Consider the following 27,235-nt stretch of genomic DNA (forward strand, 5'->3'; position numbering starts at 1 on the left):
ATTCAGAAGGCTTAATGTTCTCTTCACCTCTGTCCACTCATATCTTATATTAATGACAACACGTAGAATCCAAAAGCCATCACTGTCTTCCGCATAAAAATTCCAAGTTGTTACAAGCCCTTGTGTATGACCCCACACCTGCACACAGAAGCAGTCTGTCTCTAGTCTTACTGTTATAGGCTGGATCTCTCTCTAACACTAAATGATTTCAAATATAACCTTATTCCTAACAAGAAGAGGAACTGAACATTTTATATTTGAAATTTTAAGGTCAGTTTATTAAGTTCAATGATGAAAGCTATCAGAAGAATATTCTCCTGAAAATTATTTTTTCTTAGAAAAAAGAAAGAAAAATCAACACCTCAGCACAGCCACAGATGCTGTGGCAGTCACGCCGCTCTGCAGATGGGGATAGTCCGTTAGTCAGTCAAATCACTCTCTGGGTCAGCAGGATTATAGTCCGGATCATCCTCATCATCCTCTAGCTCCAAGTCATCCATTTCCTGGAACAGAGACTCATCTACCTCCACATTGTTCCCAGCTGTAAAAGACAAAAGATTTTACCTTCAGTCTTATACTCAGGAATAAAAGATGTAACACACTGGCAATACCAAACAAACTTCTGAATGTGCAAGTGAGATGCCAGTGATGAAATCTGAAATTAAGGCTGCAAATCACAGTAACGATGATCTGACTAGGCAGCAGAGACACATTAAAAAATTTTTTTAATGTTTATTTATTTTCGAGAGAGTGTGAGCCGGGAAGGGGCAGAGAGAGAGAGGGAGACACAGAATCCAAAGCAGGCTCCAGGCTCTGAGCTGTCAGCTTGAGGTGGGGCTCAAATTCATAGACCACGAGATAATGACCTGATCTGAAGCCGAACTCTTAACAGACTGAGCCATTCAGGCACCCCTTCTTTAAATGTTTATTTATTTAGAGAAAGACAGCAAAAGCGTGTGCATGAGTGGGGGAGGAGCAGAGAGAAAGGAAGAAAAAGAACCCCAAGCAGGTTCCACATGGTCAGGGAAGAGCATGACGTGGGGCTCAAATTCACAATCCATGAGATCATGACCTGAGCCAAAATCAAGAGGTGGACACAACTGACTGAGCCACTCGAGTGCCCCAGCAGACACGTTTTAAAAGCAATTTCATGCTTCCAGTTCACATTCTAAAAAACCACATTATAAAAAAAAACCTTCCTAGAATGAGTTATTTATGATGTGGCATTTTATAAGTTGAAGATGATATGTCCTGGATATACAAAGTAATTATCACTGACAATGGGGCCCATACCAGTTTATCTCTTCCAGTAGTGGCCAGATATGTACATCACCAAANAACTGAGCCACTCGAGTGCCCCAGCAGAGACACATTTTAAAAGCAATTTCATGCTTCCAGTTCACATTCTAAAAAACCACATTATAAAAAAAAAACCTTCCTAGAATGAGTTATTTATGATGTGGCATTTTATAAGTTGAAGATGATATGTCCTGGATATACAAAGTAATTATCACTGACAATGGGGCCCATACCAGTTTATCTCTTCCAGTAGTGGCCAGATATGTACATCACCAAAACTCAACTATACTTGCTATTTAATTGATAGGTATGACTTAATCTCACTCAGTTCCCATTATAACTAATAGTATGCCTTTCTCAAATTCCAGATGTCTAAGCTCTACAGGAAGCAATACCTAAGCCTTGAATTAAACATCTTTACTTTTCAGTTTGAAGTACATAAAGGTCAGTTATTGCAGTACTTAAATTACCAAAAATTGTTCATCTTCCCTTCCTGTCAGACGCCAGTCCACTGACAGGGAGTCTTGCTTCATGCCTATGAGCAAATGAGTAATAAAATACACTTTTGTAGTGGTACCTGGGTGGCTCAGTCTGTTAGGTGTCTGACTTAAGCTCAGGTCATGATCTCTCAGTCCATGGGTTTGAGCCCTGCGTTGGGCTCTGTGCTAACAGCTCAGAGCCTGGAGCTTGTTTTGGATTCTGTGTTTCTGTCTCTCTCTCTCTCTCTGCCCCTCCCCCATTCACACTCTGTCTCTATCTCTAAAAAATGAATAAATGTTTAAAAAAATTTTTTTTATATAAAATATACTTTTGTTACGTCCAGGCCAAAAAATAACTTACGCTCTCTGAGAGAGGCAGGGAAGGCTTCCCAGAACAGATGATATCTGAAATATTTTGACAATAAATATGAATCCACCAAGAAGAAAAGGGGCCAGATAAAGCAACTGTAGTCAGAATTATATGCAAAGACAGAAAGAAAAATAAGACTTTGAATACTTCTAACCAGAACAAAAGATTCTTGAGGAAACATATCTAGAGATATCATAGATGAAGGCCAAATAGAAGGATTGTGTAGGTCAACCTTTTCCTCTAAGGAACACAGAATCATCAAAGGATTTTAAGGAGAAATGTCATGATTACACATGAGTTTTAGAAACATCAGCTCAGGGGCAGAGACTAAAGGCAATAAAAGAGAAAGACACTGAAGCAGTGAGACAAAGTAAAAAACCACAACAAACACCCAAGTAAAAATGATAAAACCTTCACATCAGGAGGAAAGAGCTGAAAATGCCTAGTAAAGACACTTTAGAAGTAGAATCAACAGACAGCTTTTGGTAGGTGATTGGCGATGAAGAGAGAATTGATCTAGTAGACACAGTAAGGAGTCAAGAATGAGTGAAGACAGTAAAACTTCTAAAGTGCAAGAGAGAATGAGACACAGCTTTTTGGTTCCAGAATTTCTCAGTAACATAAGAGAAAAACAAGCTAGTAACATATGAGAGGGACAGATGAGGACATCTTTGCTGGGTCTGTTTGTTTGGGGGGGGGGTGGAGGGGGTTGTTTGTTTAAGACTAAGAAATATCTTGGAATCAGAATGCAATAAAATACACAAAACAAAATGGTGAGTGTCCACAAGGGTCCAGCTAAGGTTAAGAAGCATGATTTAGGAGGGGAGGAGTTAAGATGATGGAGCAGAATGGAGACCTGAGCTTGTCTCGTCCCTGAATCACAGATAGATCAGCATGAAACCATTTTGAAACACCTAGGAAATTGATCTGAGGATTAATGCAACAATCTGCAGAAAGTGAGCCACAGAACTTGGCAGGTACATGGTACAGGAGAGATGAATTGGGGGAAAGAAAAGTCACAGTGGGTAGTGAGCTATTTTTGCAGAGAGAGGACAGAGAAAAACAAAGGGGGAGAGTGTAGTGCATCAGGATTGTGCAAGAAAAGCACTCCCCTAAAAGTAGCTGGAGAGAAAGAGAGAGGAAGAGTGAAAATACTCCCAGGGGACTGAATAAGAAATCTGTTCGCCTAAGCCACTAGTGGGGAGAAAGGAGAGGGTGTAAATACCACCAGGATTCTACAAACAGTGCAGTGTAGAATCTAAAGTTCCAGAGCTCTGTGCCTGGCAGTGTTCTGGTAAGGAAGCAGGGTAAATCCCCAGGAGAAGGCAGTGCAGTCTGAGGGGCCCGTGTGCCACACAGGGAAAAGTATTTCCCCTGCTTGGAGAGCATTTGGTAGTGGCCATATGTCCTCCCCACAAGCAAAAGATCCCCGCAGACCCTGGAGAGCAGTCACATTTGCTGGTATTGGAACAAAGACACCAGAGTGTGGTGAAACCTGGCCCCGGCTATGTGTTGTAATTTGCCAGAACCTCTGAACCTCTGCTGCTATGCGATCATGCAAACATCTTCTGGGGTAAGCAGGCACCCAGGCATTGCTCAGCGAGACCCTCCTCCAGAGAGTCGGTGCAGGTCCAAGCCACAGGGGTCTCTCAAGCATGAGGTTCTGAAACACAGCCCAATCTGAGATAAAACTCTGAAGGAAGGTGCCACCTGGCAGATGAACTGCTTGGACACAGACAGGGTAGAGGCCTGACATAAAGGAGGGGTCTTTGATGGCAGGTTGGTGAGAGTGCAAAGTTCCTGTGCCACAGACTGGTAAGCTGGGTGAAGCCATTTCCACTTCCCCTTGCACCACACAGATCCACCCCAGTAAGCTAAGCAGCACCACCTACTAGAGAACAGAGCCATAAGACCAAGCTCTGCCCAACTGTGCCCTCCAAGCACATCCCCTAGAAAACTAACACAAGTTTCTCCATGTGCTTAGTGTACGGACTATAGCATGCTTCATAGTTTGAGTTCTAGGGAAAAAGGGGAAACTGCATGTAACTTCACTCAGGTTTCATTCTGTTTGCTGGTTCATTTATTTGTTCATTTTCTTTGCTTCTATTTTTACTTAAATTGTTTTCTTTTTCTTTCTTTTCTTCCCCTCTTAGATGCAAAATGAGAAAAATTTATTTTTTTACTTTCTTTTTTATTTTTTAAATGTTTTATTCTATTTCATTTTATTTATCTTATTTTATTCTATTTTATCATACAAATTATTTTTAATTTTTAAATTTCTTCTTATCTTTTTTTCTTTCCCTTTTGTCCCTATTCTCTCAAGCTTCCTTCAACAAGCAAACCAAAACACACCTAGGATGTAGCTTCCTTTATTTGATTTTTTGTTTTGCTTTTATTTTTAATTTTTAATTTTATTAAATTTTTTTCTTCCTCCCAAATGACAAAACAAAGGAATTCATTCCAAAAGAAAGAAGAGGAAGAAATAGCAGCCAGGGACTTACATATATATTAAAGCAAAAATCAATAATATTGAAATAAAAAACAAACAAACAGTATAACAGACCAATGAAACCCAGAGCTGGTTCTCTGAAAGAATTAACAAAATTAATATACCCCTATCCAGGCTGATCAAAAAGAAAAATGAAAGGACCCAAATAAATAAAACCATGAGTGAAAGAGAAGCAATCATAACCAACACTGCAGAAATACAAACAATAATAAGAGACTATCCTAAGCAATTATATTCCAACTAATTGGGCAATCTGGAAGAAATGGACAATTTCCTAGAAACACATAACTACCAAAACTGAAACAGGGAGAAATAGAAAATTTGAACAGACCCATAGCCAGTAAAGAAATAGAATTAGTAATCAAAAATCTCCCAACAAACAAGAGTCTAGGGCCAAGATGGCTGTCCAGGGGAATTTTAGTGAACATTTAAAGAAGAGTTAATACCTATCCTTTTGAAGCTATTCTAAAAAAAGAAATTGAAGGAAAACTTCGAAACTCACTCTACAAGGCCAGCATTACCTTGATTCCAAAACCAGACAAAAACCCCACTACAAAGGAGAACCACAGACCAATGACACTGATGAACATGGATATAAAAATTCTCAACAAGATACTAGCCAACTGGACCCAACAATACAATAATTGAATTATTCACCGTGACCAAGTGAGATGTATTCCTGGGATGCAAGAATATCAGTATCTGTAAATCAATCAATATGATACCTCACATCAATAAACGAAAGTCTAAAACCACATGATCCTCTCTATAGATGCTGAAAAAAGAATCTGACAAAATATAGCATCCTTTCTTGACAAAAACCCTCAATAAAGTAGGGATAGAAGGATCATACATCAAGATCATAAAAGCCATATAGAAAAGACTCACCACTAGTATCATCCTCAATGAAGAAAAACCGTGAGTTTTCTCGCTAAGGTCAGGAACAAGACAGCGATGTCCACTCTCACCACTGTCATTCAACAGTGCTGGAAGTCCTACCCTCAGCAATTGGACACACAAAGAAAATAAGGCATCCAAATTGGCAAGGAGGAAGTCAAACTTTCACTCTTCATAGACGACATGATACTCTATGTGGAAAACCCAAAAGACTCCACAAAAAAAAAAGCCAGAACTGATACATGAATTCAGCAAAGTCACAGGATATAAAATCAATGTACAGAAATCGGTTGCATTTCTATACACCAATAATGAAGCAGCAGAAAGAGAAATCACATTAAGGAATTAATCACATTTACAATTGCACCAAAACCCACAAAATACCTAGGAATAAGCCTAGCCAAAGAGGTGAAAAATCTATACACTGAAAACTATAGAAAGCTTAAGAAAGAAGTTGAAGAAAACACAAAGAAATGGAAAAAACATTCCATGCTCATGGATTGGAAGAATATTGTTAAAATGTGGATACTAACTCAAAACAATCCACATATTCAATACAATCCATAACAAAATAACACCAGCATTCTTCACAGAGCTAGGACAAACAAAACTAAAATTCGAATGGAACCAGAAAAAGACCCCAAAGTAATGTTAAAAAAGAAAATCAAAGTTGGAAGCATCACAATTCCAGACTTCAAACTGTATTATAAAACTGTAATCATCAAGACAGTATGGTACTGGCACAAAAACAGACACATAGATCAATGGAACTGAATAGAGAACCCAGAAATGGACCCACAAACATATGGCCAACTAATTTTTGACAAAGCAAGAAAGAATAACCAATTAAAAAAGACAGTCTCTTCAGCAAATGGTGTTGGGAAAATTGGGATGACATGCAGAAGAATGAACCTGGACCACTTTCTTACACCATACACAAAAATAAACTCAAAGTGGATGAAAGACCTAAACGTAAGACAGGAAATCATCAAAATCCTCGAGGAGAAAGCAGGCAACAACCTCTCTGACCTTGGCCACAGCAACTTCTTACTCAACATGTCTCCAGAGGCAAGGGAAACAAAAGCAAAAATGAATTATTGGGACCTCATCAAGATAAAAAGCTGCTGTACAGTGAAGGAAACAATCAGCAAAACTAAAAGGCAACTGACAGAATGGGAGAAGATATTTGCAAATGACATATCAGATAAAGGACTAATATCCAAAATCTATAAAGAACTTATCAAACTCAACACCCAAAAAACAAATAATCCAGTGAAGAAATGGGCAAAAGACATGAATAGACACTTCTCTAAAGAAGACATCCAGATGGCTAACAAACACATGAAAAATGCTCAACATCTCTCATAAGCAGGGATATACAAATCAAACCACAATGAGATGCCACCTCACAGCTGTTAGAATGGCTAAAATTAACAACTCAGGCAACAGATCTTGGAGAGGATGCACGGCTGGTAGGAATGCAAACTGGTGCAGCTTCTCTGGAAAACAATATAGAGGGTCCTCAAAAAATTAAAAATAGAACTACTCTATGACTCAGGAATTGCAGTACTAGGTATTTATCCAAAGGATAGAGAAGTGGTGATTCAAAGGGGCACATGTTTACAGCAGCACAATCAACAATAACCAAAGTATGGAAAGAACCCAACTGATGAATGGATAAAGATGTGGGGGACACACACACACACACACAAAATGGATTACTATTTGGCAATCAAAAAGAATGAAATCTTGTCATTTGCAACAATGTGGATCAAACTAGATAGAGTGCATTATGCTTAGAAAATAAGTTAGAGAAAGACAAATATTATATGATTTCACTCATGTGGAATTTAAGAAATAAAACAGATGAACATAGGGGAAGGGAAGCAAAAATAAAATAAAAACAGAGGGAGACAAACCATATGAGACTCTTAAACACAGAGAACAAACTGAGGGTTGCTGGCGGGATGTTGGGTGTGAGGATGGGCTAAATGGATGATGGGCATTAAGGAGAATACTTGTTGGTATGAGCACATACATAAGTGATGAACCACTAAATTCTATTCCTGAAATTATTAATATACTGTATGTTAACTAACTTGGATTTAAGTTAAAAAAAAAAAAAGAAACATGATTTAGCAGGGAAGCTACATCAACATTCCTTTGTTTTTTAATTTTTTTTAAAGTCTATTTTTTGAGAGAGAGAGAAAGTATGAATGGGGGAGGGACAGAGATAGAATCCCAAGCAGGCTCCACATTGTCAGCAAAGATCCTGATGTGAGGCTCGAACTCACAAATCATGAGATCATGACCTGAGCCGAAGTCAGATGCTTTACCTGACTGAGCCACCCCAGGTGTACCTCAACATTGCTTCTTAACCTTTTCCAGGGGATAGTCCAGGAACAAGGTGGAAAGGCCAGAAGCTGCAGGACTCCCAACTGGCAAGACGGGCAGGAAGAAGGCTACTGAAGTGCAGAACTCTGGGGTGCTACCAGAAGTGTGACTGTGTATTGAGCCCAGTTTAAGAAACACACGTAGGCTGTAAGCTCTTGGAGGGCAGGGGAATTTGTCTATATTGCTATATTCTCAGCAGCCAGGACAATGCTTAGCTTATACTAGGGGTGCAATAAATATATGCAGATGGATGAATAATGGATGGACAGAAAATTGAAAAAGGGTAAAGCCTAAGGTAAAAAGGAGAAGGAAAGCACAAGGAACTAAATGTTCCAAATAGTAAGAATTATATGAAATTTAAGATTTTTGGTTAGAGGGCATGGGAAGTTCCAGATTTGAGGTTTTTATGAAGTTCTATGACCATGAAGTACAGTTTCTACAGATTTGTGATACTAGAAATTTTAGTAAAACAGGTCATGTGAGTTATAGAGGCCTGGTTTACTAGTTATTAGAGGCTAATGTGACCATAGCTATTTACTGATATTTTTGATGTTGCTTAAGTCACCAGAAAACTTTAAAAAATACATTGCTATAGGTTACTATATAAATTGATAAAACATTACAATTTATTCTTCAAAATGTATTTGATTATAGTCTTGGGAGGAAAATTTTATACTAAGTTATAACTTTGATTTTCATGGTTTAATATTAAAAACAGTAGATTATGTACATATGGAATTTTAGTATTATCTTACCATCCTCCAAAAACTGGATATCAGATGTGTCAAGATTATGGTCTGTTTCAAATAGCTGTTTCCCTAAAAGAAATAAATATGTTTAATTTGAACACATCTTTCCTATATATTCCATAGTTTCCCATGTTTCCAGTTTTCTTCCATCTTCTCTACAACACTTTAAAAAGTATAGTAATCCAAGAAAACAAGTCTGAAAACTTATTTTTGTAAACTCTAATTAACTTATCAACTCAGTAAGTAGCTAAGAAGCATATGATATGTATTTGCATTACAATGGAAGAAGGGAAACCCCAGTCTGCTTTAGAGTCCTAGAAAAACAAATTCATTGGACTCTACCACTTCTAAAGCTTGTCAGATTCTGAAGGTCATAGCAGCTATATCTCATGATCTACCCACTGTAATATTTAGGTCAGAGATAAGCCATAAAAATAAATAATAATTATAAACAAAGAAATATCATCATGTAGACAGAATGTTTTCTCTTTTTGTCCTCGGTGCCTAAGTACCTTATTTTCTTAAAGAAATTTGTCCGTGTGATCATCTTGTTGTGCAAATATTAGATAACTGGGTAGAAATGGTCTTGGGGGAGGGGAGGCTCATACCACTTAATTTATTTTTTCCTGCTTGCTCTTCTTCTTTCATTCGTTTCTTTTTAATTTCCAAGAGTTCTGCATCAAACTTGGCTTTCCAACTTAAGAAATTCTCAATTGTAACTGGAGTGCCATGAAATAATTGCTTTTCAGCATCTTCTGCTTCTTTTTCTTTTTGTTTCTTTTCTTCTTCTCTTCTTGTTTTTATTTGATCTACTATTTCATTTAATTTTTCTTGCACAGCTGTCACTAAAGTAAAGATCATCACCATACCAAGATTTTCTTCTGCCTGTAATGCTAATAGTTTTAAAATATCTGAGACATCATTATCTTCTAGATTTTCCTGGGAGAATATTTCATAAAGAGGGGCTTCATCTGGGTATTTTTCACTATATGTAAACTTGAGGGTAGTCTGGACAGTTTCATCATTTTCTCCAGCTTCAGACGTCACAGTAATGGTGAAACTGGGTGCATTTTCTGATNAGAAAATAAAAAAGACATGTGGCCAGATGAGACATTTATAGTTTATAAGAAATGTAATTTATAAACAAATAATGTATATTTCTCAATCATACCTGCATGAGCTCTACTAACCTGTATTAACAAATTGTTAATTATTACTCATGCTATGTGACCAATGCAGTGAGGGACCTCTAATATTTTACTTAGTAAGGCCTAAGTAAAATTTACTTTTACTTATTTTGTGATTGCTAAAAACATGTACTGAAATTTCCAAAAACAAAAACAAAACCCACCAACTAGCCAAAAAACAAACAAAAAAACCCAATAAACAAAACAACAGATTTAAAGAACAATGAAAGAAAACCTGGCTTTATAATATACCTTTTCAGCTTCTTCTGCTTCTTTTTCTTTTTGTTTCTTTTCTTCTTCTCTTCTTGTTTTTATTTGATCTACTATTTCATTTAATTTTTCTTGCACAGCTGTCACTAAAGTAAAGATCATCACCATACCAAGATTTTCTTCTGCCTATGTAACCAAAAGAAACAAAACAAAGGTTGTAGTGAGAACACACCACTTTTCAGAAAAATTTAAAAAATTAAACAATGAAAAAGTGTTTCATTGTTATCACTAAATTCCATACATTTATAATATAATTACTAATTCAGTTGCACCATAAGTTCAGATACTTGGATAAATGATCATTTAAAATGTGAGCACAGATATACATGTATCTGAATAATTACATATTAAAACGATAGTAATTTGCTAAAATTAACCTAAAACGGACATTTTACTAAATTCTGTTAAACAATCATAAATGTAGGTAGAATTCAGAAAACATTTTCCTACAGCAGCTAGTAATGAGTTTTCTAGCATATTTTCATGATTTTAGATCTTTTGGGTTACTTTAAGAGCTATGAGAATAAATTTAACTTTGAAGCCAAAGTGATTTTCGAATACACTATAATAAAGAATGTAAGTACTTTTGTGATTTATCTTTACCTACCTTGCTTTTCTTCAATTTGACAGGGCTTAAAATCAAATATAAAAGCTCTCCAAATCATGAAAGGGATATACAGATGACCCCTGAACAATACATGTTTGAATGCATGGGTCCATTTACATGCAATATTTTTTCAATAAATATAGTATACTACTGTAAATATATTTTGTCTTCCTTGTAACTTTAATAAAATTTTCTCTAGCTTACTGTAAGAATGTAGTATGTATGTAGTACATATGTCATACAGAATATGCATTAATTGACTATGTATGTTATTAGCTTTCTGTCTGTTAATAGTAGTTTTGGGGGAGTCCTAAGTTACAGGCAAACTTTCTACTATGTGGAAGCTCAGTGTCCCTAACCCTCTGTGTTGTCAAGGGTCAACTGTAATTCAAAAGCTATCTGGAAGGTGGTCATTTGAAAGCAGAATAAAATAAAACAAGATACCTTGCTTATCCATAGAAACAAGATGAGAGAGAGAGAGAGAGACAGAGAGAGAAAGAGAAAAGAAAGAAAAGGAAAGAAAAAAAGAAATCCAAAATATACAAGCCAGAACCTTTATCCTAGAAGCAGAAGAGAGATTTCCAAACATTCCTTTGACAGGAATGGACTCAGCAGCATTTGAGTAGCTTCTCTTCCCTGGGGCTTTTCTGTGGTGTGTCCATGCTAACTATCCTAATCTGACACTAAACAAACCTCTCTCCCAACTGCCAAATCCATATTAAAACTACCCAGTGGACAGCAATACAATGGCCCAAAGTCATGTCAACACTGAAACCATCATCTTCTCCTTAAAACCAATTTGTGTTCTCTAACTCAGAGAACCAAACCACCATCCAGCGGGCACGAACACTCACATCCCATCATAAGCTCTATCGCCACCTCTAATCTATTCTTAAATATCATTTAAATCTGCCTACTGTTCTCTATCAACACTGTTATTACCTTAACCCAGGACATCTCATCTTCAACTTGGAATATTACAAGAAACTCCTAACAGGTTTTCTTAAAACCTGTGGTCTTGTTACCTCTGACATAACTTCTCTGGCCACTTGGTACACATTCCAAACTGATCTTGTCAGTCTCTTCCATAATACCCCGCAATAGCTTCCCAAACCCCCAAGGAACAAGACCATAGTTTTAAAATAGTTCCAAAGACCCTTTGGGAATTAATCGCTTTAGTTCCATCATATAATATCAATAACTTCAAATTCTAAGCTCAAGCAATTTAGTATGACTGGAAGTTCTAGAAAGAAAAATGATCCCTTTTCTCTCACTTACATGACCCTTAACAAGCTTGCTTCTCTGCCTTAAAACTCTTCTCTTTATTGCCTGGCAAACTCTTCCTCTTAAAAGCTTCTCCAGTGCCTGAAGCCCATATCCACACATACAATCTTGTACTTCACCTGTCACAGCATTTTTCACACAGAATAACAATTTTCAATGTTAGTCCACATTCCTCACCAGAACATAAAATGTATTATAAAGGGAGGATTCTGTCTGTCTCAAGTCACTTGACCTAAACTTAATACATTTCAAAAACAAATCCCAGTACAACCTCTTTTTTAACAACCGAAGTATTCCAATAGAAAAGCAAAAACAAGGGGCACGTGGGTGGCTCAGTTGACTGAGCATCTGACTTTGGCTCAGGTCATGACCTCAAGGTTCCTGAGTTCAAACCTCACGTGGGGCTCGCAGCTGTCAGTGCAGAGCCTACTTCAGATCTTCTGTACCCCCCTCCACCTCCCCCATTCATGTGCGCGCACACGCACTCACAAAATAAACAAACATTTAAAAAAAGAAAAGAAAAGCAAAAAAAGAATATGGAACTAGACAACTAGAAGTNATCCTCCACCTCCCCCATTCATGTGCGCGCACGCGCACTCACTCTCTCAAAATAAACAAACATTTAAAAAAAGAAAAGAAAAGCAAAAAAAGAATATGGAACTAGACAACTAGAAGTCACACAAGAGATTTCTATATCACTACTAATTAAAGAATTTCAAATTATGAGTGTATACTATCTTCCACCTTGTCATCATTTTTTCTTTCCAAATGAAAAAATCGAATGTTAGCAGACGCAGGCAGACACTCCAATGGATAGAGTGAGATTGTAACTTGACACAATCATTTTGAAGGTCAGTTTGGCAGTATGTACAAAATTAAGTAGGCATAACCTTTAATCCAGTAATATTACTTATAGAAAACACTGGGCTAGTATACTCATCAATAATATACTCTTTTTATCTATTCAAACAATATCTGAGCGTCTACTATGTTCCGGGCACTAGGGATTCAATGGAGACTCTGCTCTAAGGATTTAAAAACAGTGATGTGGGGGCGTCTGGGTGGCTTAGTCGGTTAAGCGTCCGACTTTCGCTTGGGTCATGATCTCTCGGTTCGTGGGTTCGAGCCCCGTGTTGGGCTCTGTGCTGACTGCCAGCTCAGAGCCTGGAGCCTGTTTCAGAGTCTGTGATTCCCTCTCTCTCTGACCCTCCCCTGCTCACGCTGTCTCTCTCTCTCTCTCCCCTAGAAATAAATAAAAAAACATTAAAAAAAAAATTTATAAAAACAGTGATGTGTATGGATGTTCAAAGAATATTAAATCAAGCAAAAATGAGAAGTAATGAAGTTGTTTCAAAAAGGGTATGTGTAATTACACATACAGATAGTGAAATTCTATGTAGTTATCAAAAATGATGATTCATACAGGTGTTTACTAAAATGGTAAGATACCCACATATATTGTTATGTGGAAAAAAGGATATTATAAAACACTATGTATAGAATGATCTAAATTTGGATAGAATAGGTGTACTATGAATATAAGTATAAGAAAAAAAAAGTCTGGAACTGTATTACACCAAAATGTTAATGGATAGTTATACCTGGCTGGTGAGATTAAGAGTAATTTTAATATTCTTCTTCATGAGTTTCTGTATTTTCTGGGTTTTTGGTAATATTTATTATTTTGATAATTAAAAATCAGTATTATGGGAGAAAAAATACAACTATTCCTTCAAAACATCTGATCTCAGGTAAATATGAGAAAGATTAAAACTTTTCTGAAAGGAAGAAACTGGAGTACAAATAAAATATAAAACATATACAAAGCAATTACTCAGATCAAATAACATACTAATAAATGACTAAATATAGCAAGCATATGTCCCAGGTTCTCTGCAATGTCTTAAACTGAAGTATTTTAAGTCAAATATTAGATTTAGTATAATTTCTTACTGAGTGACAGAGTGAACAGGGCCCAGGATAAGCATAAATTCATGTTTAATATTATCTTCTTTTACTCTTCATTCTCTAATAACTCCAGGTATTTTTAAAATATCAGCAATCAGAGGGCGAAGTCCTTGAAATATACCAGTCACATTTAAGGTGTAGACAGGGCTTCTGTCAATTCTTGTTAGAAGAAACAAACAACACTAGGACTTCTGTTTATAACATGGTGGAGTTAAGATTTTACTTGTCCTCCCTACTCCCTACTCTGAAGAACCCATGAAAACTCTACCCAAGCAAGAGAGAGTTTTAAATACCAGCTAAGACCAGACTGCAAGTGGCCTATCCCACTACAAAACTAGCCAAGAACTTTCCAATACCCATTTTTTCTTCCATACAACATCCTCAGAGGGATCATAAACCCTTGCTGCCACTTGTAAGTTTGGGGAGAAGCAAAGATAGGAAACAAAACAAAACAATCACCAGTCCTCATCCCAGATTGCAAGCATATAGCCTGCAACAGGGCAGAGGTGTTGGGAGTTTTAATTTTTTTTAAAGTCAGAATTTTTAACCACACATGGGACTGGACAATCTGAGAAGCAGATCAACATTGTGTTTAAACTTAAAGTGCCTATTAAATATTTTAATAACTAAAAACCATGAGGGGGCACCTGGGTGGCTCAGTTAAAGATCCGACTTCGGCTCAGGTCATGATCTCTCAGTTCGTGAGTTGAAGCCGGCATTGGGCTTGCTCTTGTCAGCGCAGAGCCAGTTTCAGATCCTCTGTCCCTACCATCTCTCTGCCCCTCCCCCTCTCATGCACTTGCTCCCTCTCTGTTCCAAAAACATTCAAACATTTGAAAATATGCTTTAAAAGTCATGAGGCAACTGGGTTTCAAACAGACAAACTTCTCTTACTCAAATTTTAAATGTTCAATGAGAAACAAAAAATAAAAATGTTTTGTGAATATCTATAGCTACATCTAGAAAGAAACAGATACATTATGAATTCTCCTTGTTCACTGTACCGGTTATACATATTTAACAGCATTTTCTGGCTCTTAAAATTAATGTATACTATTTAAAGCCTATTTAAAAAAATGTTATTACAAAACTTATTTTCTTACCTGTAATGCTAATAGTTTTAAAATATCTGAGACATCATTATCTTCTAGATTTTCCTGGGAGAATATTTCATAAAGAGGGGCTTCATCTGGGTATTTTTCACTATATGTAAACTTGAGGGTAGTCTGGACAGCTAAAGACATAAGAGTTTGAAAATGAGTATGTTACGGTGTAAAGTATAGAGAGGTCAACATCTTTGTTAAATCAATCATTAATTTACAATGTGTCAATGAAAAGTAGCACAACAGATTTTCCTGCAAATAAAAACAAGGTTACTATGAAATCAGACAGATAATCACTAGGATAAATAACACACACCACAAGGATAAGTGAAAATAAATCATGAGAATACAAAAAAATCACCTCTAACACATGAAATACATTTATTACTTAGGAGTATTTTACTATATTGCATGTCTAAAAAAGAGGATGGATAAAAGCCACTCTTTAACACCCTCTTTGGGGTGTCTGGGTGGCTCAGTCAGTTAAGCATCCAGCTTCGGCTCAGGTCATAATCTTATGGATCACGAGTTCAAGCTTCGCGTTGAGCTACGTTCTGACAGCTCAGAGCATGGAGCCTGCTTCAGATTCTGTCTCCCTCTCTCTCTGCCCCACCCCCACTTGCCCTCTGTCTCTGTCTCTCTCTCTCTCTCAAAAATAAACATTAAATAAACATATAAATAAATAAAACCCTTCTTAAGACAAACAAAAGGCACAGAATATAACACATAGGAAAAGTGCTACCTACAATCCAGTGAAGAAATGGACAGAAGACATGAACAGACACCTCTCCAAAGAGGACATCCAGATGGCCAACAGACACATGAAATGATGCTCAGCATCCCTCCTCATCAGGGAAATACAAATCAAAACCACACTGAGATACCACCTCACGCCAGTCAGAGTGGCTAAAATGAGCAAGTCAGAGGACTCTAGATGCAGGCGAGGATGTGGAGAAACTGGCACCCTCCTATACTGTTGGTGGGAATGTAAACTGGTGCAGCCCCTTCTGGAAAACAGTGTGGACGTTCCTCAAAAAATGAACAAGAGAACTCCCCTATGACCCAGTAGTAGCACTGCTAGGAATTTACCCAAGGGATACAGGAATGCTGATGCATAGGGGCNGGAAACTTAACGGAGGACCATGGGGGCGAAGGGAGGAAATTGGCGGGGAGAGGGAGGGAGGCAAACCATGAGAGACTCTTGAACGTTAAGAACAAACTGAGGATTAATGGGCAATGGCCACTAAGGACACTTGCTGGGATGAGCACTGGGTATTATATGGAAACCAACTTGACAATAAACTATTTAAAAAAAAAAAGAAAAGAAAGAAAAAGTGCTACCTAACAACGTGGATGGAACTAGAACATATTATGCTAAGCAAAATAAGAGAAAGATGAATCTCATGATTTCACTCATATGTGGAATTTAGGAAACAAACAGATGAACATAGTGGAAGGAAAGAAAAATTAGATAAAAATAGAGAGGGAGGCAAACCATCAGAGACTCTAAAATACAGAGAACAAACTGAGGATTAATGGGCAATGGCCACTAAGGACACTTGCTGGGATGAGCACTGGGTGTTGTATGTAAGTGATGAATCACTAAATTCTACTCCTGAAACCAACACTACACTGTATGTTAACCTACTTGAATCTAAAACAAAACAAAAAGAAACAAGCAGAAAAAAAGAAAACGTACTACCTTGGGCTTATTGTCAGGTCCTACCAGAGCCAGTTTCCAGTGCAGAAGATCTGGTATTAGCCCTGGAGTCTCTATTTCTAGCTGTACCATGCTAGCAGGGCATTGCTAAGGGTTTGCTAGACGACATGGCTTTGGACTGGATGGTTTGAGAGGTTGTCTGAGAAACTTTTAACCTGACTCATCTATACATTTTCACGCACTCTTTGGGCCTATATCACGCATACATCTGACACTTGTATAGGAGTGAGATTCTCAGAGGCACATCAGTGTAATGTATCTTTCTACAGCCTAGCCTGGTGAATTCTCAATTCCACCAACGTGCAACTAAGCAGCAGTGCTTAACATTTTCTGTTAAAACTTATTAATCACAATGATCCTTTGTCTAGACTTGGCCTTTCTTGTAACTCACATTTTAATTATTAAAACCTTCTGATTTTGATAATTTTAACTCAAATCCAGATTCCTCTCCATGAGAGGGAAAAAGAAAAACCTTAAAATATGCAGGTTTGAGATTTTGTTTTAATTTTTGTGTATGATGTCAATAAGGAATTTTATGAGTTGATGGACATGAGAAAGACTGTTACCAGGTCCGTAAGGATACAGTGTCTTTTGGCATTTTCTTTGTTTTTAATTAACACATTTCAAATTTTATTATTAGAATAAGAACTTTTTAAAACATTTATTCATTTTACTATATGATGTAATAGTCATTCATCACAGAAAATTTAGAAATACATTCAGGTGAAAATAAAATCAATAACAATCTCACCATCAGGAAGAGATCATTATCACCATTTGGGGATATTTAAAGCATCATAGAAGCATTTTTTAAATGTTTATTTAACTATTTGGGGGGGAGGTAAGAGACAGAGAGAGAGACAGAGAAAGAGAGACAGAGACAGAGAGACAGGGAGACAGAGAGAGAGAGAGAGAGAGATAGAGAGAATCCCAAGCAGGCTCCATTCCCAGTACAGAGCCCAACATGGGGCTTGATTCCTTGTCCACAAGATCATGCCCTGAGCCCAAATCAAGAGTCAGACACCCAACCGACTGAGCCACCCAGGCACCCCATCTTAGAAACATTTTTAAGGGGCGCCTGAGTGGCTTAGTCGGTTAAGCGTCCGACTTTCGCTTAGGTCATGATCTCGCGGTTCGTGGGTTCGAGCCCCGCGTCGGGCTCTGTGCTGACTGGCAGCTCAGAGCCTGGAGCCTGTTTCAGAGTCTGTGACTCCCTCTCTCTCTGACCCTCCCCTGCTCACGCTGTCTCTCTCTCTCTCTCTCTCCTAGAAATAATATTAAAAAAAAAAAACATTTTTAAAAGGATAGCTTAAAGTATCTTCTATGTATTTATTTACATTTCAATTAAAATATTAAATAATACTCATGTTGTATTTGAGATCCTGTATATAAAACCTATGTATATAAACACATATATAAGTAAATGCATCCAACATTCTTATAATTCAGATTTTAGTAATAGCTCATGGCTAATCTCATTTTCAATTGTACAAGACAGATTTAGAGTTATCAAATGATACCACTAAAATCACTGACTGTTCACGGGATTGGCAGAGTTTTAATTGACTAACTTAATGTTAAAATCCTTGGGGTTAACACCAACTTACATAACGTTTTTATCAAATTCCAATATTAACTGAACTGGACTAAAGGTGGAAAGGAACTTCAGATGCTCCCCCAATATCGGCCACATTTAAATCAATCTATTTAATTTTAATTTATTGGTTTTGTAGCTGCTTTATTTCCATTTGTATATCTGCCTTACTTCTACAGTTGGCTTTTATCTGGTTTTATGTATATACTATACATTTAAACAACAGTACAACATCCACCCTAAAGAGAGAGAGAAAAACATGGAGATATTTATCCAGCCTAATTTATAACAGCAAATGTTCAATAAGCAATCTAAATGCCCAAAGAGGAAAAACAATCATGGAAAAATAAGTCACTCTGTGGAATACCACACAATCATTGAAATATGTGTGCATTCAAAGTCTTGTTTAGGACTACAATCTTCTACCTTTTCTCCATCTGTTGTATTGTTAATATTTCTGTTTCACTTTTTTACAACGAAGCTCGTTATGTCAGAATATATCTCATTGACTTCCTCTCTAATTATCTATAAGTCATGTTTACATAGCAAATGCTAACTAGAGACACACAGCACTCATGCTAGATTCCTAACGGCACGTTAGCATCGCCACACCTTCAATGCCCAGCGAAACGGAGGCAGAATGAGTAACATTCCTGAGAGTGACTTAGGACAACCACAAGTATTCTGATTGGACTTACTTTCATCATTTTCTCCAGCTTCAGACGTCACAGTAATGGTGAAACTGGGTGGATTTTCTGATAATACTGAAAGAAAATATACACAGAGATTAAGTTATTAAGATGCTTCCTAAGGCAAATGCTTTTACTTATCCGCAAAATATCACTACTCAGTTCTACAAACATCCCTAGTCCGTATTTCCACCTCCACAAATACAGACTAAACAGAACATTCAAATGATAAAACAGCCATCTATTTTCTATTTAAATTTAGGGTTATCTTTAATTTGGAAAAACATACCTATAGTAGATACACTCTTGGAGTTTTGTCAAATCAATTAAAATAATTAATTTACCTTTTAATTCAAAATTTCCATCTATACATAGAGAATTATATTCTAAAAAATTCCAAAATGGAATGACAAAAAGTTTGATGTTTTCATCAGAAACTACCCAGATATTCAGTATTATCACTAAGTTTTAAACTTATATACTCTAAGATATAATTCAGAAACTCCGTGACAAACAGTAAATATTAATTTGTTAAAGTTTGTATCTTCTACATCTCTTTCTCCCACATCATCCTTAGAACCAAACTTTATTCTTGAGTCTCTACCATCTTTCACGGAATTACCAAACTAGCCATGAATCCAACATCAAATTGTTTACAATTTGTTAAGCAAGTCAAGACATGCACATCAACATTTACATAAAGAAGAAAGTGTTATATACCATTTTACAGCCTGATGCCTATGTGATACTATATACAGTATCTCTTCCCCCACTAGAATACTGTACTATGAGAGCTTCTAGATCAGTGCCTGGCAGGATCCAGAAATTCAATAAATCCCAGCTAAATGACAGTGCTAAAACAATGGAATGAAAGTAGAAAAGGGAAAACAAATTAAATTGATATTCAGAACCATTGGAAAAGTAAACAAAAATCCAGGCCACCCGTGATTGCTGCTGAGCCCATGAAAGCCTGTGACTCACTGGAGCCCTGGGAAGCACTGGCCCCTGTCAGGGTTTGTAGCAGCTCAGCAAACTCTTTCTGAAATGAAAGGCCAAGGAGAGCTCTGAAGAAGTCACCAAGGAAACTACTCAAGTTTTCCTGCTCAAGAACTTCTGAGGCCTTCATAACTATTCATGATCAATAAAATTTTCAAGACATATGCCTTCACTTTAATCAAAGTTTAAAAGTACTGTACTTGAAGCACTGATGAACATCTAAGATTACTATCAAAGCATCTGTCAAGAAGATAAGCCTCTCTGGACTCATATTTTAATAGGTCTCAGATAGCCCAACCCATGCTAAAAAGCCTCTGAAAGATAATTATAATAAAGCTTTTATAATAGGATTGACCCTTTTTTTTTGTACAAATGTGTGTAAATGTGTGTGAAATTAGATGTATTTCATTCCTATTTCTTTCCATGACAAACTTTAGCATTTATATGTCATAAAATGTAAAGATAACAACTACAGAAATAAGGGTTCAACCCAATGATATCCCAACTTATTACCATTTTTACGACTCTAGTAGACTATAATTTAAGGGTCTCCTAATAACAGCTAACATTTATTGAGCACTACTTTATGCCTGTGTTATACTACGCATTTACACAAAGATCCTTTAATTCTTACACTAAGATCGTGATTTTATAAAGTTACTGTATTTCACCAAATTTAAGATGATACCAAGTATGAGATGCACTCTATGTACTAAGAAAGAAAAGAAAAAAGGATCTGCCAATTAAACTATAATATGTAATTGATTATAAGACAACATTTATATTTCAGAGATGTTAAAACATAAAAATGTCTTACAGTCAATTAAGTATAGTATCATCCCAATTTTTTAGATGTGGAAACTGAGATTAAAAACAGTTTTTAAATAATCTGCCCAAGGTTATTCAGCTAGTAACTGGAAGAACTGAATTGACTGTAGTGAGTGTCATGTAAAAAGAAAATATTTTTTGCTGCTGAGAAATTCCAAAGAAGTCATTTGAGCTAGACTGTGAATCAAGGCATACCGCTAAGTAAAGATGGAGAAAAGATATGTAGGCAACAGTAACACGGCAGCAAGGGCATAATGAGGGAGAACTTAAGGAATATATATGGAACAAGAAATTACTCCATTTGGTGGAAATATATGTGGTGAAAACTAGTTGAAAATACAGTTGAGAGTTTCACTGTGGACAACGGCAATTTTTTTACAGCAGCAGTATGGTCAGAATTGTACCTCTAAATGTAAGAAGGCAAGTCTAGCAACAGAGCATAAATTGGAAGGACAGAAACAAGGCTAGAGGCAGGATGAAAGTAGAGAGCTATTAAAATCATCCCAGCAAGGTTAATGAGGTTCTGAACTAGGTCAGCAGCCATGGGAATAGCAGGAAACAGGAAGGACTTTAAGATGGTGATGAATGACATTCTGAATTTGCAGTCAGAGGATGGCAGCACCACTAATAAAAACAAAAAATACAAAAAAAAAAAACCCAAAAAACACAAAAACCCAAAACCCCCCAGAGATGATATATTTAAATGACACAGGGAACTTTCAATTGGAGACAGTGAGTATGCAATATGCAATCAGAAACTGGTAAATGGAGCTAAAGAGAGTTGGGCTTGAATTTAATTTGAGGTCATACACACAGAGGTGATAGCTAAAGTCATTAGACTAAACAAGATCACCAGAGAGAAAACAGAGAAATAGGGCCAACACCAGCTTTGTAAGGAGTCCTAAATTTGGGAAATGACAGTAAGAGGAAAAAGTGTCAGAGAGAAAAAGAAAAGCAGCAGCCATAAGAGGTCAAAACAAACTCAAGGGAAGCCTATTTTATTTGTGAAGCCACCCGACTTCTGAGATTCAGGTCCAGCATGCCAGTGTCTACAATGTATACTCTATGTGTCTGTGTAGCTCTGTCAGAAGGAAATGGGCGATGGACCCCACTGGCCCTACAAGATCAGATCTAAATCCCTAACAAGGCTGTCTATAATCTGGCCCCTGCTTACCTGACAGCCCTTATTTTCCATGACTCTCTCTTTTCATTTATGTTCTAGTAATACCAAGCCGCTCTTGCTTTGAATGCATTTTGCTTTCACAGAGTCCTGCGTCTGCATAAGCTGTGCCCCTACTCCCAGTCCCATTGACTGGTTGGCTCCTCATCACCCATCAGTTCTCTGAAACAATCAAGAATCTCCCCCTTTCATATGCTCTGGCTGCATCCCATATATTCCCCCATGAAGGAATCATCACACTAGGTTGTAAATTACTTATCTGAGGTCTTTTCCCATTAGACCGAGATTCTAATAATGTATATAATAAATATTTGGTTAAATGAGGACTTCGGGATGCTAGCAAGAACATCACTGAACTGCCTGACCTTGGGTCAAATACAGAATAGGGTGGCAAGACAGACAATAAGTTGAAAAATTCTTAATCCACAAGAAATCATGATGAGAGGCATGTTCAGTAAAGGAACTAGAACGAAGAACTGCAGGGCTACAAAGTTTATGGACAGAAAGAGGAATTTCAGAGGCCAATCTAAAGATGGTATGTATATGCCTCCCTGCAGTTGAATAAATGGAAATCAAAACTGTTCATTGTTAAAGACAAGGAATTATGAAGCCATAGTATTAGAAGAATCAGCAACTAAAACGGTAAATTTCTAGTAAAGAGCATCTCATATTTAACAGTTATAAAATACTTGCGATTACATTACTCCTCATTAAACACATAAGAAACCAAAGCTTGGAGTGGTTATATGATTTTTCCAAAGACAGAGTTAATATCCATGACACCAAGCTGCTATTACACGAAAAAAATGTGACCAAGGAACAACAACAAAAACATACTGGAGAACGCTACTAATATTCCCCCAATATCTACTCACCTCATCTTCTAGTTACACCATTTTTAACTGAGCATATTAACCACCCAGAATAAAGACTGCATTTCCCAGGCTCCCTTTCAGTTAGGTCTCAGCAAGTGACAATGACTAAGTTTCAGCTAATGAGATGGAAGCAAATAAGTTCTTTAACAGTTTCCAGGAAATTTCCTTAAGAAACTGCTAGGTTTTTTCTTTTTCTTCTTCATTCCTTTACCCAACCTACTGCCTGAAAAGGAATGTGGGCATCTTCACCATGAGGTCGAGACTACGTCTTAGGAATGACAGGGAATTAAGAAGCAGCCTGGGTACCTGAGGAATTCTTGGACTAGAGCTACACAACTATCTTTTATGTGCAAGAGCAATAAGCCTTCACCTTAAAAAAAAAACAAAAACAAAAACCCACTGTTATTTGAGGGTCTCTGTCACAGCTGAACCTAATTGAAAGGATGGAAGTAAAGAAGGAGGTAAAGAGGGAGAGAGGGAAGAAAAAGAGAGAGGGAGAGAGGGAGGAAGGAAGGATGGACAGATGGACGGAGATTCCAAAGTTTGGAGAGTAACAAAGGGATGGAAAAGTTCCTTAGCTGGACTGCAAAGATGAATGACTCATCAGCACCTAGGGTCTGATGAAGGAATAACCCACTTCAGTGCATTACTGTGAGCTGGGATATAAATTAGCCTTCACTAAAAATACCAATTTCCACCACTGTAAGTAGATCAAAATATTTTCGAGAAAGAGAGTAAGATTTTGCACACAGTAGAGGAATGGAAGAAATGTTAAGTGATAGTCGAGGCACAGAATTAAGGACGGAAATAGTGGAGATAGTGGCTGAAAGGTACACTAAAGGGACACACAAATGACATCAAGGTTTTCACAAAGAACCAGGCAGCCCATATTTAAATAAGTTCCTTTGGTCCTTAGGGAGTGTCTGTCTTAGAAAACCTACTCTTAGAAGACGACTTTTAGAGATCACTACCCCATCTCTAAGATGCAATTATAACTGTTACATGCTCATGGATACTACTTAGAGGTACTGACACAAGTAAATACAGAATTATGTACCCCTCTTTGTAAGACCAAACAGATTCAAGGGACCTTGACTTTTGGTTCGCCTGAAGCCAACCAATTTTATTCAACAAAATTCCCCATACTCAGACTTTGATACAGAAATGGAAATAACCAAATTCTACTACCTTAGCAGGGCCTTGTCAAGTGAAGCACTACTGAAGGAGAATGTGGAATCAGAAGAGTCCATTTATATTTTGGAAGACTAGTTGTTAGGAGGATTGGATCAATGTGCAATCAAGCTACAGAACAGGCAAAAAGAAGAAACTGTATTATGATTTGTTATAATTCACAACAAATGCAACACTGGACCAAAAGTTCTTTGCAAATAGTCAAGCAATCAATTCTGAGGTTAGGCTAGGTCTATGTGGCTAGATTTATGGGCTGGCTGAGACTGTGCCTCTTAAGCATCCACAAGGAGGGCATGACATGCTTAACAAGGTCTTCTCGGCAAGCACTGAGCTATATAGTAAAAAAAAAAAAAGAAAAGAAAAGAAAAAGCATATCAACTTCCTTCATCAACAGCATTGAGTATTTACCAAATCTAGTATTAGAAAACTGCCAATGAGTGTTCCTTGGCAAACTGAGACAAGCCAGCTCTTTCTTAAGCCAGGTAGGAAAATATGAACTCATCAACACAAAAGGTTATAAAACAGTAAACCTTGCAAATCATCATGATTTCAAAAGATCAAACATGGAAGCATTTTATTCCAACCTCCTCTGCCTTTTCCCTGAGAGGTTTCATAAACAACACAATCATGAATAAGGCAAAGTTCCTGAAGAACTGTAAATCAAAACATCATTTTATTTAAAATTTATTCATTTTTGAGAGAGACAGAGTGTGAGTGGGGGAGTGGCAGAGAAAGAGGGAGACGCAGAATCTGTGCTGTGCAGGCTCCAGGCTCTGTGCTGACAGCTCAGATGCGGAGCTCGAACCCACGAGCAGGGAGATCATGACCTAAGCCGAAGTCGGACACTTAACTGACTGAGCCACCCAGATGCCCCCAAAACATCTTATTTTAATTTATTTATTGCAAAGTTTATAGGAATGCTGGTAGGAATTAAGAGACAGATGGGCTCAGCTGATACTGCAGAATATTTAAATGCATCAGAGATGCATAAACTGTCTTTTATTACCTTGACTCAGAATCCTCAAACACTTTTGTGTCCGACAACAATGTCACACACTGAACTACATCAGAGTTTAGTACAATTTGAAAGAACCATAAGATTCATTTAGGATTAAAAGTGGATCACTTTTTAAAATGCTTCTACACACAGCATTTAATAAGGGATACCTTATGTCCATAGAAGAATAGCACATCTTAGGCTTTCTTAACTCTGCCTACACAGTGCCTATCATGTTTCCAAATGTGATACTAGAAATGACCAAACGTCACAACGAAGAATATATCTGACAACTGACCCTACATTCTATTTTATTTAGACATTGACATAAAAGCAAGGATAGAGAAGGGAGCCAGACTCCATACACACTCACCCAGTTAATGACACTCTCAAACCCCTCTTCACTCATCCCCTTAACATCCTCACAGCACAGCTGTGCTGCTGGTGAGAGAGAACATGAACAGGACTGGAGCTATACAGGGGCAGCTGAGAGACATCTGCCTGTTGGCAAAGCAGAACAAAATTTGCTACCATTGCAAGCAGTAGTCAACAGGTGGAGCTAAGAAAACTAAGCTAAGCAAGAAAGGGAGAGGGATTGGAGTTAAACATCCCTTACATTCTGAATTCTGACCATCAGTGATGGGCAACAGTCAAAGGAAGGGATGCGGAATGTAAAACCTGCAAACCCAGGTTCTACTCACACATACTGATTTTATCTGATCACTTCTCAAACACTAAGTATAAAGGGAGAAAAGCCGTATTGCTATGGTCGTCTCGCTGCACTTTCAGAATCAACTGAAGGCTTAATAGAGAAAAATTATCTTCCTGTAAAATACACCTAAAGAGCCTCTCAGTATTTTACATTAGCCCAACCTATCAAGTAATTTTCTGCTCCCCCTTATCTCAGCTGGAGCTAGATCCCAAGTTCCACATGTCTGCAAGGTGAAGGAACAGAAAAGGGGGTCCAGACCTCTTGGTACCAGCTCTGCCGCTAACTTGTTAGCCAGACCCAAAGCAAGCCACTGACTTTTCCTGCGCCTCCTAGATGTCTCGCTTGTAGCAAGAGGCATCTAGGGTAGATGTCTAATGTTGCTTCCTAACAATCTGTCAATTTGCAGCGGAACTAAAATTTGTGCCACATCATTCACTGCGCATTTGCAGAATACCAGAATATAAAGAAACAAGAAACTCCGGGGACAATGCTACTCTCAAAACTGATTCTGGGTAACTCTGAGAAGAGCACTCTGAATCCCCTAAACTTCAAAACACCATCGTATGAAAAAGAGCTTCTACCCAAGTAATAGTGAAAACGTTAAAACTGACACCTCCGTGGCTCTGGAAAAACTACGTCCACTTAGTAATATCTGCTTTCGTGTTTTTCACTGAACCTCGGGTTGCTGTAAGTTACACAGAAACCAAAGTGCACTCGACTCGATTCCAGGCCTGACACTTTCCAGGGACCTCGCCAGCTTCTTGTGGGCTTTCAGATTTCAGGGGGTAGGCGGAGAAAGGGAAACACTGTGGAGTTACCCCTAAGTGCTTGAACACGTCGGGAGAAGAAGATGAAGAGGGTGGCGGGCGAAGTGGCCGCGCGGCCTCGCTGTCTCCTGCCCCATCCTGGCCCGCGAGGCCGAGAGGCTCTGGCCCATCCCACTCCACCCCCGGGCCGCTCCGGGCCCGCAGCCGCGGAAGTCACCTGTGAAGGAGTCGGGGTAGATGGACTCCAGAGCCTCCAGCTCGTTGCGCTGCTCCTCGCCGTAATCTGTCATCGTGGCCCTCGCCGCTGCCCATGGACCGCCCAGCCACCCAGGCGGCGCGCTGCAGCAGGGACCGCGGCCGCGCGGGGAGAGCAGGCCGCGGCCGCACGGGCGCAGGCGCAGAGTCCCAGGCTGGGAGGCCCGGGGCCCAAAGCCAGGCCCGGCCTGCTGAGCAACAGCCCGGAACGGGCCTCCGCCTGCTCTCTAGTTCCGCGCTCGACTCGTTAGGCCTGGCCAGCGGAGCGCTGAGCAGCCGCCTGCCCCACGGCCGCTTGGGATTTGCCGGGATGGT

At 38.2% G+C, this 27,235-nt stretch overlaps 1 protein-coding gene across 1 annotated transcript; it reads right to left on the bottom strand.

Moving 5' to 3' along the window:
- Positions 1-225: 225 nt before the first annotated feature.
- On the bottom strand, positions 226-27,177 carry RWDD1 (RWD domain containing 1). Its single transcript, XM_077770848.1, has 5 exons — positions 26,883-27,177; positions 19,174-19,194; positions 9,306-9,770; positions 8,704-8,766; positions 226-541 (listed from the first exon to the last, which is right to left on the bottom strand). The coding sequence occupies exons 1-5, from the start codon at positions 26,953-26,955 to the stop codon at positions 420-422; spliced, it is 744 nt and encodes a 247-aa protein (XP_077626974.1). The 5' UTR covers positions 26,956-27,177; the 3' UTR covers positions 226-419.
- Positions 27,178-27,235: the final 58 nt, after the last annotated feature.

Source organism: Crocuta crocuta, unplaced genomic scaffold (assembly GCF_008692635.1).
Source record: "Crocuta crocuta isolate KB4526 unplaced genomic scaffold, BGI_CrCroc_1.0 scaffold562, whole genome shotgun sequence".
Lineage (NCBI taxonomy): Eukaryota > Metazoa > Chordata > Mammalia > Carnivora > Hyaenidae > Crocuta > Crocuta crocuta.